Below are 16501 nucleotides of genomic sequence, written 5' to 3' on the forward strand. Positions count from 1 at the left end.
AGATTTCAGAGATAGATTCAGATTTGTCGAACGTCCTTTATGAAATAGGTTGCTAGTGACCTGCACAGTTTACACTGTGGCTCTTGAACAAGTGGCTAAATGAGTTAAAGTTAACATGTATGTGAGTGTGTCCTAATCAAGTTTGCATGCTAGCTAATTTATTTCCTACGGTGCAGCAAGCTAATTCATCAACAGTGGCCTTAGTAGCCACCAGGACCCTGTGATTGGCAACAAGGCTTCATAAATTGCATGCAAACAAAATACCTATTTTATATGTGTCTGCTAAACAAGCCTACACATGCCCCACTGTGTCAACATTCCTATTGAAATGATTATAAAATACGAGGTCTGTTAGAAAACTATCCGACCTTTTTATTTTTTGCAAAAACCATATGGATTTGAATCACGTGTGATTGCATCAGCCAAGCTTGAACCTTTGTGAGCATGCGTGAGTTTTTTCACGCCTGTCGGTTGCATCATTCGCCTGTGAGCAGGCTTTGTGTGAGCAGTGGTCCACCCCTCTCGTCGGATTTTTATTGCGAATAAAATGTCTGAACGATTTGGAGCTTTGCTGCATCAAATTTTTCCAGAAACTGTGAGAGACCTCCAGGTGGACACCATTCGGAAAATTCAGATGGCTTTCAGGGACGATTTTATGGGGATTACACAGATTAAGGAATGCTCCAGCCGGTTTAAAGACCGCCCACAGCGGCTGAGAGTGCGGCGCACTCTGAGTGCCGATCGACAGGCTGAAACCCCGCTGAAACAACCAGATCATTTCCAACGTGAAGGCTTTGTTGATCCGGGATGTCGTCTGACTTCCACAAAAATGGCAGAAGATGTGGACATCAGCACTTTTTCGGCACATTCCACTGTTACAGGATTTTTTGTCATGGAAAGAGAAGCGGAGGGATGTGCCACAAAGCTGCAAATGGCATGGACAAAAGCACCTCCGTGTTGGTCTCACAGGACGGCTTTCAGATGGCTTTCAGACGGCTTTCGGTGGCTTTTCAGTCGTGTGACTAGCCAAGAAATTGTGGATGAGCTGGACATGCCAGAACATGTCCTGTGAGGCTTCATCACGGCGTTGCTCTGCGCCATGCGGCTCCACCGCGACGCGCGGAATTCCTACGCACGTCTGTCTCAATGTGCCGAAAAAGTGCTGATGTCCACGTCTTCTGCAATTTCTGTGGTAGTCAGACGACATCCTGGATCAACACAGCGTTCAGTTTGGAAATGAACGGCACATTCCACTGTTACAGGAGTTTTTGTCATGGAAAGAGGAGCATAGGAATTTGCACGTCGGGACGGAGCCGCATGGCGCAAAGCAACACCGTGATGAAGGCTCACAGGACATGTTCTTATGAACTTATTTAAAGAAATTTTGTAGACTTACAAGCTCACACCCACTCACTGACTGACTGACTTTATTATTTATACTGTGCTGATCCAGCTAATCACAGAGAATTATCATTTGATCTGTAGCAGATAGATCCAATTAAAAACCAAAGCGTAAAAATCATCAGACAGACAGAAGGGTTAAATGCTAACTGCTGTTGTGGTACACTGTAGTATTTCAGGGTAATTGCTCATAAAGTGCTGTCTTGTAAGCTTGTAAAACTTTACCAGTGTCTCTGTGGATCTGCCAGCTCAGTTAGTGGTATTGTGTTACCCTGTAAGTGCAAGAAAGCATGGTTTCAACCAATTAGAAAATCAGTTTAACAAATGTTTATGTAAAATTTAGTGATTTTTGTGTGTGATTACAGTTGAAATTTAAGTAGAATATATTGTTTAACATTTTGAGGCATTCATTCAGTAATGTGACTGTTTACACAGCCCGGCCAGACATTCGTGTCCTGGTGAATTCAGAGACCATCAATGGCACTCACTACCAATTGGTGTCATGCTCTGCTCTCTGTGGCAGACCAGTTCCTCAGATCAGCTGGTTGATTGGCAGTCTTCCTCTATCCAATTACCCCTTCACTGCACAGATGAGCCACATCATTCATCCAAATGGCACGACCAGCCTGAGCAGCACCCTCCACTTCCCCACTCACCTCCAGGATGAGGACCAAGTCACCTGTGTGGTCCATCACCCAACCTTGAGCGAGCCCACTCTCACGACAGTGAGGGTGGACACCTTCGGTAAGATCACCTTCACCAAATTTTGCTTTCATGCCAGTTATTTCCTTTCGCTCTGCTTTACAAAATTAGACAATAAATCACTTAGCATATCAGAATATATTCACACGGTGATGTATTGAGCATACAGAAAACCATATTGCAATGGCAACTAAGTCAGTCATTAATTGATAACTTCATCACTCATAGATACATAGATAATTTCCATGTCATGGGTTTGTCAATTGTCCCAACAGATTCAGCTGTAAGAGTATAATAAAGTCTAATAAAACCTCACAGGATGATGTAGATGAATGAATGAGGAAGTAAAACTAATGTGTAAGAGGGAGGAGGCTAAAAGAAATTCAATTAACTGAATAAAACTTACTCCCGACCAGGTTAGGTTGATTTGATTTTTTTGATTTGTTTATTTAGCACAATAAAGCACAATAAAACAAAATAATGTATATACATAAAACAACAAAAGAGAGAGGGAGAGAAAAAAAATACAATATAAGTAATGTGCAAGGGAGTGGTGGAAGCCAAAATGCTTATAGAGAATCTACTCCCAAACAAAGCAAACATAATAGAATACAACATAATTACACCATTTTTTTCCAGATTAAAACAAATCATTGTAAATACTCCTGCAGGATCTTCGTTTTTAGTCCACTTTTATACGTATATAAGGTGATAGATGGATTCACGAGATGTACATTATTAACGCCATGATATCTGATGTGATGCTGATAACAAGTCGCTCTATGCAAAGGTAAATGCAAATGTGCAGCCTGCCTGGTTGGATAATTATGAATTTGATAGTTATGCACAAAATAATATTTCATGAAGGAAGGCCGCTTAATATCATACAGAGCTCTGAAAACAAACGTACAAATCAAGAAAATACATCCATCTATCCATCCATCCATCCATTTTTTTCCGCTTTATCCGGAGTCGGGTCGCGGGGGCAGCAGCTCAAGCCTCCCGATCCACACACACTTACCCCAGCTCCTCCGGGGGAACCCCAAGGCATTCCCAAGCCAGCCGAGAGACGCAGTCCCTCCAGCGTGTCCTGGGTCTTCCCCGGGGCCTCCTCCCGATGGAACGTGCCAGGAACACCTCTCCAGCGAGGCGTCCAGGGGCCATCCAGAAAAGATGCCCGAGCCACCTCAACTGGCTCCTTTCGACATGGAGGAGCAGCGGTTCAACTCCGAGCTCCTCCCGGGTGACCGAGCTCCTCACCCTATCTCTAAGGGAGCGCCCAGCCACCCTGCGGAGGAAACTCATCTCGGCCGCTTGTACTTGCAATCTCGTTCTTTCGGTCATGAGCCAAATCTCATGACCATAGGCAGTGGCGGTCCTAGAGTGATTTACTCCCCAGGTGAAACCCCCTGCGTGCCCCCCCCCCCCCCGCACACTAACGTGGCCACCACCTCCGCCCCACCACCCATGAAAAGACTAACTTCGTCCAGAACACCCACAATCCCACAAATTAACTCACAACAGCTATTTTCAAGAACAAATTTCTGGTTTTAATGACTACTGCAATAACAAACACAAAGAAATTGGCACAGTCTAATGTGTCATCATCCATGGACTTATCTGCAATGATCATCTCAAAAGTTTGCAGGAGGGCATCATAATTGTTTGCCACAGTGCTCACTATCCGTGATGTGAAATTCCATCGAGTAGGAGCATTTCTGGGCAACCTTGAGCAACCTGCAGACTCAAGAAAAGACATCCTCTTTGTGGATTTTGAGAAAAATGTGGGAAATCCAGAGAGTGATGCAAAAAATATTCTGCACTCAGATAAGCATTTAGCCACCTGAGAGAGAACCAGATTCAGTCTGTGTGCATAGCAATGCACAAACATTGCACTGGGTGCTATTGCTTTAACTTTGGCCTGCAAACCATTGAGAGCTGAAGCCATGACAGCAGCCATGGCTTCTTCGTAAGGAAGACTATCAAATGGTTTCACCAAAATCCGGTCCACAACATTCAAATTGTCTGCCATTATGTGCAGCTTGCTACCTAGCTCGCTCGCTAGCTGGGACTGGCACGAAGCTAGTGTGAAGTTTGTCCGCCTGTGAGTGCTTTGTGATGGTGGAGGAGCTCAGCAGCACCCGCTGCTCGGTAGGGACAGAAACTGCGATAGAAGTCAGAAAGAGTGATAGAAGTCAGTCTCCAAACACAAGCAGCTACAAAAAAACACCAGAAATAGAAGCTTGATTTGTCGCTAGTCGTTTTTAACAAAGAAAATGCCGCTAAGAGGATTAGGAAAGTCTCCGGTTCAACTCAGAACAGAATGAAAATTAAAAAATGCTCCCACGGATGTTTACACTAAAAGATCGCTGATTCGCTCATTTCGCTGTCAATCAAAAAGGGATTCAGCCTCAGACAGATCATCCAATCATCATGCAGAAGCTGAGCGTCCAGGCCAGCCGAGGCCAGCCCACTGCCCCATAGACCCCCAGACACGCTGAGCGTCCGATGGGCGGGACAAAGCCCAGCATTTATCCAATGACTTGTCTCGTTTCGCTGCACTCTTTGCTTCGCTATTGAACTCTGTGGACGCTCAGCATCCACACTGTTTAAAGCACTGTGAAGCTGCAGGTTTGAGTGAGAGAGGAAAGCCACCATGGGATGGGGGAGCGCCGCTCTGCCGTAACATAACCACGAACCGTTGACCTTTTTTTTTTCCGCACGGTCGTGCCGCCCCGCCTCCAGGACCGCCCCTGACCATAGGTGAGGATCGGAACGTAGATCGATCGGTAAATCAACAGCTTTGCCCCCCTACTCAGTTCTCTCTTCACCACGACAGTCCGATACAGCCACTGCATCACTGCAGATGCTGCACTGATCCGTCTGTCGATCTCACGCTCCATCCGTCCCTCACTCATGAACAAGACCCCGAGATACTTAAACTCCTCCACTTGAGGCAAGGACACAATAATTATATGGAAAATATTTAAGAGCTGCAATTTAAAAAAACAGAGGTGCACTTGGAACACAAGGTTTCGAACAAGTAGCTATTCGAGCAAATTTTTTCTATAGAAGAAATATTTTGTTTATATAAGTTGCAAAGGTACTTCCACATACAATATTACAATAACTTAAATATGGATAAACTAAACTATAATATAATGTCAAATGACATTTGTGATGTATTAAATATCTTATTTTGCTTATGATTCCTATTGACTTGGTTATTTTTTTACAAACATGATCAAGATGTTCTCTCCAAGACAGTTTCTCATCTATCCAAACACCCCCCAAAAAACATATAGATGAGACCCTAGATATTATTTCATTATCAATGCAAATTTTCATTACACCATGATTACATTTTTTATTGCTAGCAAATAACTAAAATTAGGCTTTTTTATATTTAATGATAATCTATTGGCTTTGAACCAGGTTGAATAATTACAAAGATCATCATTTAAAGTACTGACCAAACTGTCAATATATTTGCTGGAAATAAAAAGAGTAGTATCATCAGCAAACAACAAAGGGAATGTAGTATTAGCAACAGATGCAAAATCATTAATATATATTATGAACAATGACGGTCCCAGAATTGAACCTTGAGGTACTCCACACTCTATACAATTGATGTCCGAGTCCAGGTTTAGAGAAACATACTGTTTTCTTTCAGATAAATAATTACTAAGCCATGTGTGTACAGTTGCCTTAAATCCATATTTGTTTAACTTTGAAAGCAAAATTTCATGATTTACTGTATCAAATGCATTTGAAAGATCTAAAAACACACAATACCAAACTCATTATTTTTCCAAAGCTAAATGAATTCTATCCAATAATTCGATCAAAGCCATATAAGTTGAATGATTTTTGGTTCACTGAATAAGTTACTATACTGACTTTAACTTTCCTCCTTTTCTGAAACGGGTTTGCTTTCTTGGGTTTGATTAAAGTTCTTTTCAGAAACAGAAAACTCAGAGGTCATTTTTGCCTTTTCATTAAGCCTGCTTTCTGAAACTAGCCCCAGGAAAGTGTCAAAGGACAATTTAGGCATTCATTGCCATGATAGTGAACCACTACCAAAGACTGCCCCTTGCAGAATGGACAAACCATTTTACATGTGCTAAACGTTGATGCAACAGATCATTTCTACATGTAAGATCCTATGTAATATGTTTGCATCCTGTAAGATAGTTACTTGATGCTGGAGACATTATGGTGCATGCAGTGAATGGGGTCCGTGAGTAAGAGACTGCTTTCACACAAAAATTTGCTCAATGAGATGAAAAAACTCTTATTTTCTTATTATTGAAACAGTGGTTATTTTTGACAAGAAATGTACATGATTGTGTATATACAAACCCTGTGCTGACTGTAACCTTTAATTCTCTGGAGTTCAAGGTATAACTGGCCTTTTTTTTTTTTTTTTTTTTACTATTTTTGGTTTGACCTTCATAATTAATCTTTAAAAAACTGTTTACTTTGCCTTGTTGTTTTTTTACTGTGAAAATCACAAATATGTTTCACAAACCATTTTATAACTTAGATTGTAAATATAAATTGTAAATTTCAAAAACATGTTCAAATGTAGGAAACAACAGCTATAGTTTTGTAAATTTCAAAAACGTTCAAATGTAGGAAACAACAGCTATATATAACTATTTACATTAAAAATGTAGGAAATGCTTCAGACGTATTTTTTTTTTACAGCTATTTACAAAACAATAAGATGCCACACAAATTATATTTGTGCCACTCAGAAAAACAATCCTTGTCCAAATCAAGACTTTTCCGACTTGTGTCAGGCATGTCATAGACCTGATACTTTCTCCTGTGTCCTGTGTACCTTTTGATATGGACTTTGGAACAATGTTCCAAAGGTCATGAAATACTCCAGAGCAATGTTTCATGTTAGCTGGCAGTAATTTGTAAAACCAGCAAAACGTTTTGGTGCTATCTTCAGACACACATTCTGTATATTCCTTTGCTCTGGTTTTAGTTTCCCATTCTGTTGTATTACACTATGTAACAAATTTTTATTTTTGTTTTGTTCCTGGGTACACAGTGTGTTTTCCTAACCTGTAATGCCTTAAATAAATAGAAAATATCTGTTATTCCACAGAAACTTTGCTTTTGTGATCAGGACAATGATATTTTGAAATTTGTCTGTTTTCAAGAATATTCTCGATTCGCCTTCACGACTACTGAGTAATCTTCTAGAATATTCTTTAACTGCTAGAACTGTCCAGAATTTTCTAAAAGTTTCCAGAATTACCTAGAAATTTCAAGAAACTTCTAGAACTTTCTAGAACGTTAAAAAAATAAAATCAAAGTTTGTGCTGAATGTAGTCATTTTTCCATAGATTTTAGACATAAGCAGTTGAAATATAACACTTAGAAGCCAGGAACAAAAATTGTTATATAGTGTTATTCATGTAGAATTTGCCCACATAGAGAGCGTCATGTTTCTCCCTCTTAACTTGTTAGCTGGGCAGAGCACAGCTATGAGTTCGCAGTGTGTTCAATGTTCAGGAGAAACACAAACTACTCGTACATGTGGGTTTAAAAAACAGCTGATCATAATTTTTACAATTTATTGCATTCACTAACCATCAGTAACTTAACACTAACCATCCAGCCAGAGGTAGTACAGCTATGGGATAGTGCATAGGCAAAATAAATTTGTTTTTTCGATCAGTCTGGTGAATAAAGTTCACCAGACTGGATCTGCTGTAGTGACACGGAGCAACAGTGTGCAACCAACAGGATGACAGCATTTCTTGTTTTTTTTAGTTACTGTCTACACACTAAAAACACAAAGAACATCAAAAAACATGTTCACAAATTCACACAACACTCCAGGAAGGATTTTGCATGAATGTAGCCAAAGCACCTTAACAACCCTAAAGGAAGTACATAGGTGACAGTAGTAAGGAAAACTCCCTTCAGACTTTTTGTAGAAAGAAACCTCAAGCAGACCAGACTGAGAGGGGTGACCCACTGTTTAGGCCATTCTAAAGGTAACAAAGATCAACTGAACAAATTACAACAATGAACTATCAAACATGCAGAAGAGCAAAAAACAAATCCAATTATATGTCACTGTAAAGTGTCCACTTCACACTTCAGCTGTGTCTTCAACCAGGGCTCCAGCAGGCAGCGCTAAACTTGAGACAGCTGATCATAGAAGAGGTACCTCAAACAGAGAGAAAGAGAGCAGAATCAATTGGCCAAAACTAACAGCACATAAGACACTAATTCCCAGCAGTAAAGCAGCAGAATAGCACAAAGAATACTAATATGGTCACCTGTACCTAGCCCTTAGCTTCACTAACAGACCCAGAATTTAAATATAGTAAGGCTGAGACCTGCTTCATACTTAATGGTGCAATTCAGAAGGATGGGCATAAATGGTTCCGTACAACACAAGCATGTCAGTCATATGAAAGGGACAACAGATGAGTGTTTAGTCTGGACTTGAATGAATCCATAGATTCAGACTGTTTCATCTCAGTAGGCAGATTTTTCCACAGATCAAGTGCACAATAACAGAAAGCTCTGTGGACTGCTGGCTTCTTTTTAACATAGGGACACATAGTAATCCAGAGTCTTTTGAATGCAAAACACCAGCCGGTACAAAAGGTCTAATTAGCTTGGTAATATAGGGAGGAGCTAGACGATGAAGGATTTGTTTCATGTTAATAACAAAACGTTAAACTCTGACCTCACAGGGACAGGAAGTCAGTGAAGAGAGTCCAAAATCAGGGTAATATTGTCAAACTTTCTGCTCCTAGTCAAAGTTCTAGCAGCAGCATTTTGAACCAATTTGAGGCCTCTGATGTTGGACTGCAGTAAGACAGTGAATAGGACATTGCAGTAATCTAATCTAGAAGAGACAAAGGCATGGATCAGTCTCTGTGTCAGCCATAGACAGGATAGAATGAATCTTTGCAATATTATGGAGGTGGTAGAAGGTGGCAGAGGTTCTCTCTCTCTCTCTCTCTCTCTCTCTCTCTCTCTCTCTCTCTCTCTCTCTCTCCATATGTGTGGCTTTGAAGTTACTTGTAACTTAAAATGAGCTTGTTCATGTGTATGTTTCCCTGTTGTAATGTGTGGTGGATATGTGTAAATAATGTGCCACTACTCCCTCGCTTATCGGGGCTCTAACTCCACAGTGGTGCTGTACAAGCTAAGTTGTACTCATTCCAACATCCTGTGTCTGAACATGACCCATGCACATCTCAGCGCCGCGGTGCATTTCCCCTCTCCAGATTATAAAACAACACATATGAAGAACGCATTTGGTTTTGCAAAAGGAAATACTTCCATATGTGTCAGAAAGTGTGCTATTATTGTCCACTGTCTGATATGTGAACCACATGCTCTGTTACTACAATAAAAAAAAAGACAGAGTTAGGAAGGTTATTGCTGAATCAAACAAACACCAACTGTGCTGGTATGGTTTAATTCAAAGTGTGTAATTGCTTGATTGTTAGCCGAATGCCTCAAAAACATATGAACCAATTTCAGTGACATTTGACAGACAAGTAAGCTTTGGGGGACTGAAGAGTACATTAGGTTTTAAGATAGATGTGGGTCATTTTTTAAACTGGTATTTGTATAATATATATTTGTATACAGCCAACACCTCCTCCACCTGATCTGCCATTGAGGACTTCTTGCTGCACTGGAGTCCCGTTAGTCGTCTCATGTTCAGGGTTCCTGTTGGGCCTTCATGGTCACCATAGTGGCCACAGGGCACACAAGTTCCCCACTGTATTTCACCCCAGTAGGCTACTTAATCTGTTATCCATGTTATCCAGGTGTGACAACATGGATGCGTACCTTTTGATATTATATTATTATTATTATTACTGTATTTTCCAGCATATCAGTTGAGTATTTACCAGTTTGGGAGGGCCTGCAATTTATATTCTGGTGTAATTTCTAGTTCAAAAAATAAGGGTGTAATGGTCCACAGAAACCACAGTTTGGTATTTTTTCAATATTAAAACAACAATAAAGATATTTAGCTGATGTTCTTTAACCTAGGGTGTTACTGAATATTCTTTCCACATTGCTACAGAATGTATTTTTTTTTTTCCTTGAATTCTTGTGAAATATATGCATCAGAAATAGACGTGACTTACACTCTGGTGTGATGTATAGTCCAAACAATACGCTACTTTGGCAAAACAGCACCACACTCCAAAGCCAACTCTGTGAATTAGTGATAATCATTCATTTGCAGTGATGAAATGAATCCATTACTGACCTGCCTGCCTTATATTCAGGCATGCACATAACTGGTACTCATGGTGCTAAAAATAAATGATGTGCAGCAGAAAACACAAGGAAAGTGCTTTGTAAGAGGAAAGCAAAGACATCATTGATACTCTGCATCAATGATGTTTAGCACACATGAGCACGATGAGTACCAGTTATGTGCACCCCTGCTTATATTACAGTTTTGTCCGTTGCTTAAACATGTTTTGCAAAACGTTGCTCATAGTTTCAAAACTCTACACACAAAGAAATAAGACACAACACTGGGAAATAAACCTTTCACATCTATGTCAAATTGAAACTCTGTTATCAAAACTGGACAATCCTTTGCCAAAATGTCACTCTGATGACAAAATGATGCCCACTTGCATCATATGAATACACTTTCAAATCAGCAGCAACACACTAGTCTACTTTATATAAAACACTGCAGTCTTTCATTTTCACTGTTTTTATTCAGTTCCACATAAGGGAAGCGTTCACAACAACCAAAAAATGAAATGATCAATACTGTACATTGCAGTACTGTACTTTACAGTATAGTAAATTCAGTTAAAGAAATAAAACAAAAAATAAAACAAACAATAAAAAACAACAAAACACAGAAAAACGCAATTGTGCCTTAGCCTTGTTGGCTTATGGATCCTGGCATCTGTTGGGGTCTGTCCATAGAATCTCATCAATATCACAAGCTATGTCTTCTCTGGCTAAGCATCGGGGGGAAATATCCCCTTGTGTGTCAAATCCATCCATGGAGAGACCTCACCTCAATATCTCCACAGGCCTGCTCCATTGCCTGCAGAAGAGACATGTGGGCATGTGGTTGCCGGTCATATACACGCAATCTCCAAGTGGCAAAAATTCCTCTGTAGGATTTAAAAATGACGAGTAAGGGGGCAAATACACAACTTCAAATTGATTGTGATTGGTGAACCAGTTCCGGACCAGAGCAGCCCGATGGAAACTCATTATCCCAGACAACAACAAACCTGGGCTGCTTTGGTATGTCCTGTCCTACTACATCATGAAGTGCATCTAAGAATGTTATAATGTGTTGCATTATTATATGGACCCAGTTTGGCATTATGATGTAGTAAGCCTCAAAAGCTGATGGCGGCACACAAGGTGATATTTCCTCCACGCTGCCCCGGGACGTGCACAATTGGCCTTTGGCCAATTATATTACGTCCTCTGCGTCTATTTTTGGTCAGGTTGAATCCAGCCTCATCAATGAAATTATTTCATGAGGCTATGCAGCTCCATCCATGTCCAAGATTCTCTGTAACAACAAATATATTGCAGATGGCTTTACTCAAAGCACACAACTACAGTACAAGGCATACAGAACCTATCCACCCCACCACACAGGTACCTGTGTAGCTTTCTGAATGTGGTACTGGTCCAGCGGTACATATTCAGCTGTTACAGGACTTTAACTATTCTGTATTACATGTACTGTACACATGCACATATAAAGCACTGTAACACATACTTGTACATAGTCATGTCGGAGTTCTTTGATCCTGGCACTGTTCCTCTCAACTAGGACCTTGTACAGTTGTTTCATGGTCATGTTGTGCTTTACCAGGATGCGTCTGATGGTAGTCATGCTAACTTGATTTATGTTGTTGAACACTTGCCTATCTGCAAGTACAACCCCTGGCAAAAATTATGGAATCACTGGCCTCGGAGGATGTTCATTCAATTGTTTAATTTTGTAGAAAAAAAGCAGATCACAGACATGACACAAAACTAAAGTCATTTCAAATGGCAACTTTCTGGCTTTAAGAAACACTATAAGAAATCAAGAAAAAAAGATTGTGGTAGTCAGTAACGGTTACTTTTTAGACCAAGCAGAGGAAAAAATATGGACTCACTCAATTCTGAGGAATAAATTATGGAATCACCCTGTAAATTTTCATCGACAAAACTAACACCTGCATCAAATCACATCTGCTTGTTAGTCTGCATCTAAAAAGGAGTGATCACACCTTGGAGAGCTGTTGCACCAAGTGGACTGACATGAATCATGGCTCCAACATGAGAGATGTCAGTTGAAACAAAGGAGAGGATTATCAAACTCTTAAAAGAGGGTAAATCATCACACAATGTTGCAAAAGATGTTGGTTGTTCACAGTCAGCTGTGTCTAAACTCTGGACCAAATACAAACAACATGGGAAGGTTGTTAAAGGCAAACATACTGGTAGACCAAGGAAGACATCAAAGCGTCAAGACAGAAAACTTAAAGCAATATGTCTCAAAAATCGAAAATGCGCAACAAAACAAATGAGGAACGAATGGGAGGAAACTGGAGTCAACGTCTGTGACCGAACTGTAAGAAACCGCCTAAAGGAAAAGGGATTTACATACAGAAAAGCTAAACGAAAGCCATCATTAACACCTAAACAGAAAAAAACAAGGTTACAATGGGCTAAAGAAAAGCAATCGTGGACTGTGGATGACTGGATGAAAGTCATATTCAGTGATGAATCTCGAATCTGCATTGGGCAAGGTGATGATGCTGGAACTTTTGTTTGGTGCCATTCCAATGAGATTTATAAAGATGACTGCCTGAAGGCAACATGTAAATTTCCACAGTCATTGATGATATGGGGCTGCATGTCATGTAAAGGCACTGGGGAGATGGCTGTCATTACATCATCAATAAATGCACAAGTTTCCGTTGATATTTTGGACACTTTTCTGATGTTTAAGGATGATGAAATCATTTTTCAAGAAGATAATGCATCTTGCCATAGAGCAAAAACTGTGAAAACATTCCTTGCAAAAAGACACATAGGGTCAATTTCATGACATAGGGTTAATGTCAACGAGCAGATGTGATTTGATGCATGTGTTAGTTTTGGGGATGGAAATTTACAGGGTGATTCCATAATTTATTCCTCAGAATTGAATGAGTCCATATTTTTTTCCTCTGCTTGGTCTAAAAAAGTAACCGTTACTGACTGCCACAATCTTTTTTTCTTGATTTCTTATAGTGTTTTCTTTAAAGCCAGAAAGTTGCCATTTGAAATGACTTTAGTTTTGTGTCATGTCTGTGATCTGCTTTTTTTCTACAAAATTAAACAACTGAATGAACATCCTCCGAGGCCGGTGATTCCATAATTTTTGCCAGGGGTTGTATTTGTTCCTGTAGCTGGTGGAGACGGACTGCATTGTTTGCCCTGACTAGGTTCACTATGGCAAGTTCCTGCTGTTGGGTGAACAAGCAGGTCAGCAGGTCTTCTGGCCATTCTGTGGAAAAATGCAACCACAAATTGTTACTGTATTGGTTTGCTTCTTTTTTATGACACTGCAAATACTGTACTTTACTGTATATACCATACACAGTACTGAAATATCTCAACAGGTTATTATGGCATGTTTCACACCACTTTTGTTATAAAAGAAGCATTAGCCACTCTACAATACAGTACATGTGATACGGTATGGTAATGTGATATGGTACAGTACTGCAGATACAGTCTGAGTAGAGTATAGAGTTGAGGACATACCTGTTTTCCAATCTGAATGTCCTTATTATGGAGGAAACTGTGAAACAGCTTAGATTATAGTCAGACCATGGTTTATGACATGGTCCACCAAAGTTGCACTTATGTCATCTGAAATAATGGTCCTTGCACAGCCTCTTTGACCATGTCCTCCTCTTTCTCTCTGTCTTCCTCTTCCTCTGCCTCTATCTCTACCTCTAGCTCTCCCTGCCTCCACGCTTGCAAAGTTCTCAAAATGGCTTAACTGAGGCCTTTTTGTAGCTGGCTGGTGTTCAATTTTGTAAGCAAGTATGAATGAATGAATTTATTTGGCACACAAACTCAACAGTAACAAAAAACTGATACACAAGACAATTCCACAGTGACATGTGTGACCAAAAGGGGGTGAGCAGAAGCAAAGCTTATAAACGCTCACCCCTTATATACATACAAACATACATATATACTCATTACCATATACATACATATATACTCATTGTGTGTTTAGGTATTTTCAATTACCCAATGTGTTTTGTATTTTGAATAGATGTGTTTTCCCAATGGTAATGTAAGATTTAATTTTTGAACAAAGTGTTTTATGTAGAAAATAGTGTGTAGTGAGCACGAGCAAGTGTGTTGCAGAATTGCGACTAAAGTGCAAAGCAGCGCTTTTGCTTAAGGTATGGTTACACTGTGTTTAAGGTATAGTAACAACAACTTCGTTATGTTACTTTGGTTTAAGCATGTGTCAAAAGTGTTCAAGCAATGAACATAAACTGTAATGCAATTGTCCTCTGAAAGTGCTTATGATAAAGTGTGCACCTGTGTATGCTGCCTTTGTAGTACTAGTCAGTCACATTTATCAACTACCGCTGGCATAAAACAAACTTCATCTGCAGTTTAAACAACTGTGCACCATCCAGGTTGTTTCTACAGTCTGAAACAGGGCAATATTTAGTGGTATAATGTGACGTGCCTGCAAATTACAACCTAGTCAACAAACAGTTAGTGCTGGTCTGTTGTTTCATGCTATAACAAACTGCATTAATTGTCACATCCATCCATTGGGGTCACATGATCCCATCAAAAAGAAAGATGTGGCTGAATGTGAAATTATGAATACAAGTGGACCCAATGCAGTGAAACCATAAGAGGCTACTCATGATGTGTTTTATTGATACAAATTAGTTTATAAATTCGCTTCCTCAGAGCTGAAGACCTTTAAATTTTCAAGAAAGGCATGTCTGAAAATGATCTAAATCAAATAATATAATCTCAAGAATGACTACATCACTTCTGATTAGAAGTGCATGAGCTGTAGAAAGGGGTTGTGTGTGTGTGTGTGTGTGTGTGTGTGTGTGTGTGTGTGTGTGTGTGTGTGTGTGTGTGTGTGTGTGTGTGTGTGTGTGTGTGTGTGTGTGTGTGTGTGTGTGTGTGTGTGTGTGTGTGTTGGTGGCCTTTGATGCACAATCACTTAATAGCAAATTATTGCAGACCAAAGTTATCTATATTGTAATACCCAAGTGGCCCCTGTGTGTGTGCGTGTGCTTGGCTTCGATCATGCAAAAACTAGGGAGAGCTGACATTTCCCGTTTGGTATGCTTATGTATTTTAGGTCAAGGATGAATGCTGCGAAAACGGAAAGTTGATAGAACAAATATTTTTGGAAAAATTGACACCATGGGAATTTGAGTTTTTAAATGTTGTTATTGTGGTTCATGTTAGTTTAACAGTGTTGTTAGTGTTGTTGATTTATTGTGTTTTTGTAGTTCAATTGGTTTAGTTAGTTTAGTTATGTCTTATGTTGCCATTACCATGAGTGAGTTAAGTTTCATGTTGTCGGTACCATGAGTGAAAATTGGAGTGTGTTTGATGTCTTCTGCCACCATCTCCCTTTCTGCCTGTCTAAAATTAGAAGCACCTGCTTGTGGCAGAATGCGGGAAAGACTTCGTTCACAGAGAAGCTGGGGAGAGTTGACATTTGCCTCTTAGTATGTTTATGAAATTTGGGTCAAGGATGAATCCTGTCAAAATGGACCATTGATAGGACTAATATTTTTGGAGAAGCTATGGATATTAGCTAACAACACTGAACAATGGATGCTGCTAACTACATTCTGGACTCACAAGGCATTCCAGCAGGATGCGGTAAATCTTATTTATATTAAAAGCGTGAGTGCCGTGAGTGATTTTATTTAGTCAGTTCAATGTAAGTACATAATATAACTGTAAATACGTTAAAAATACATGGATGACACAAAAAAGTGAAAATACTTATTTCCACTGTGGCCTATTTAAAAATGACAAAATCTAAGTAATAATAATAACAATAATAATAATAATAGTGTGTATATCTTAACAAGAACCTAAACAGTTTATAAATACATTAAGACAGTAAATTAACATTTTAAAAAATTACATAATTAGCAGGAAATAAAAGGGTGGAGTTCCTCTTCTAAAACTGTGGAGGGCTAAGGTTCTAAAAACATTCTGGACTCACACGGTGTCCTCCTTTTCAGATAAAAACTCAAAGAAGAAAAATTCCAAGATAATTATGTTCTCTATGTTATAACAGTTATTTAATCAATATATACAGAGAGAGAGACAATCATTTTAT

General features: G+C 39.6%; 1 protein-coding gene across 1 annotated transcript in view; it reads left to right on the top strand.

The window, feature by feature from the left end:
• The window catches only part of si:ch211-149e23.4, a 55984-nt gene that overhangs the window by 13828 nt on the left and 25655 nt on the right, over positions 1 to 16501 (top strand). Inside the window, exon 3 of the mRNA XM_034168356.1 lies at positions 1837 to 2145. Coding sequence (XP_034024247.1) covers positions 1837 to 2145 — 309 coding nt within the window. The remainder of the gene's footprint in view (positions 1 to 1836; positions 2146 to 16501) is intronic.

Source organism: Thalassophryne amazonica, chromosome 4 (genome assembly GCF_902500255.1).
Source record: "Thalassophryne amazonica chromosome 4, fThaAma1.1, whole genome shotgun sequence".
Classification (NCBI taxonomy): Eukaryota; Metazoa; Chordata; class Actinopteri; order Batrachoidiformes; family Batrachoididae; genus Thalassophryne; species Thalassophryne amazonica.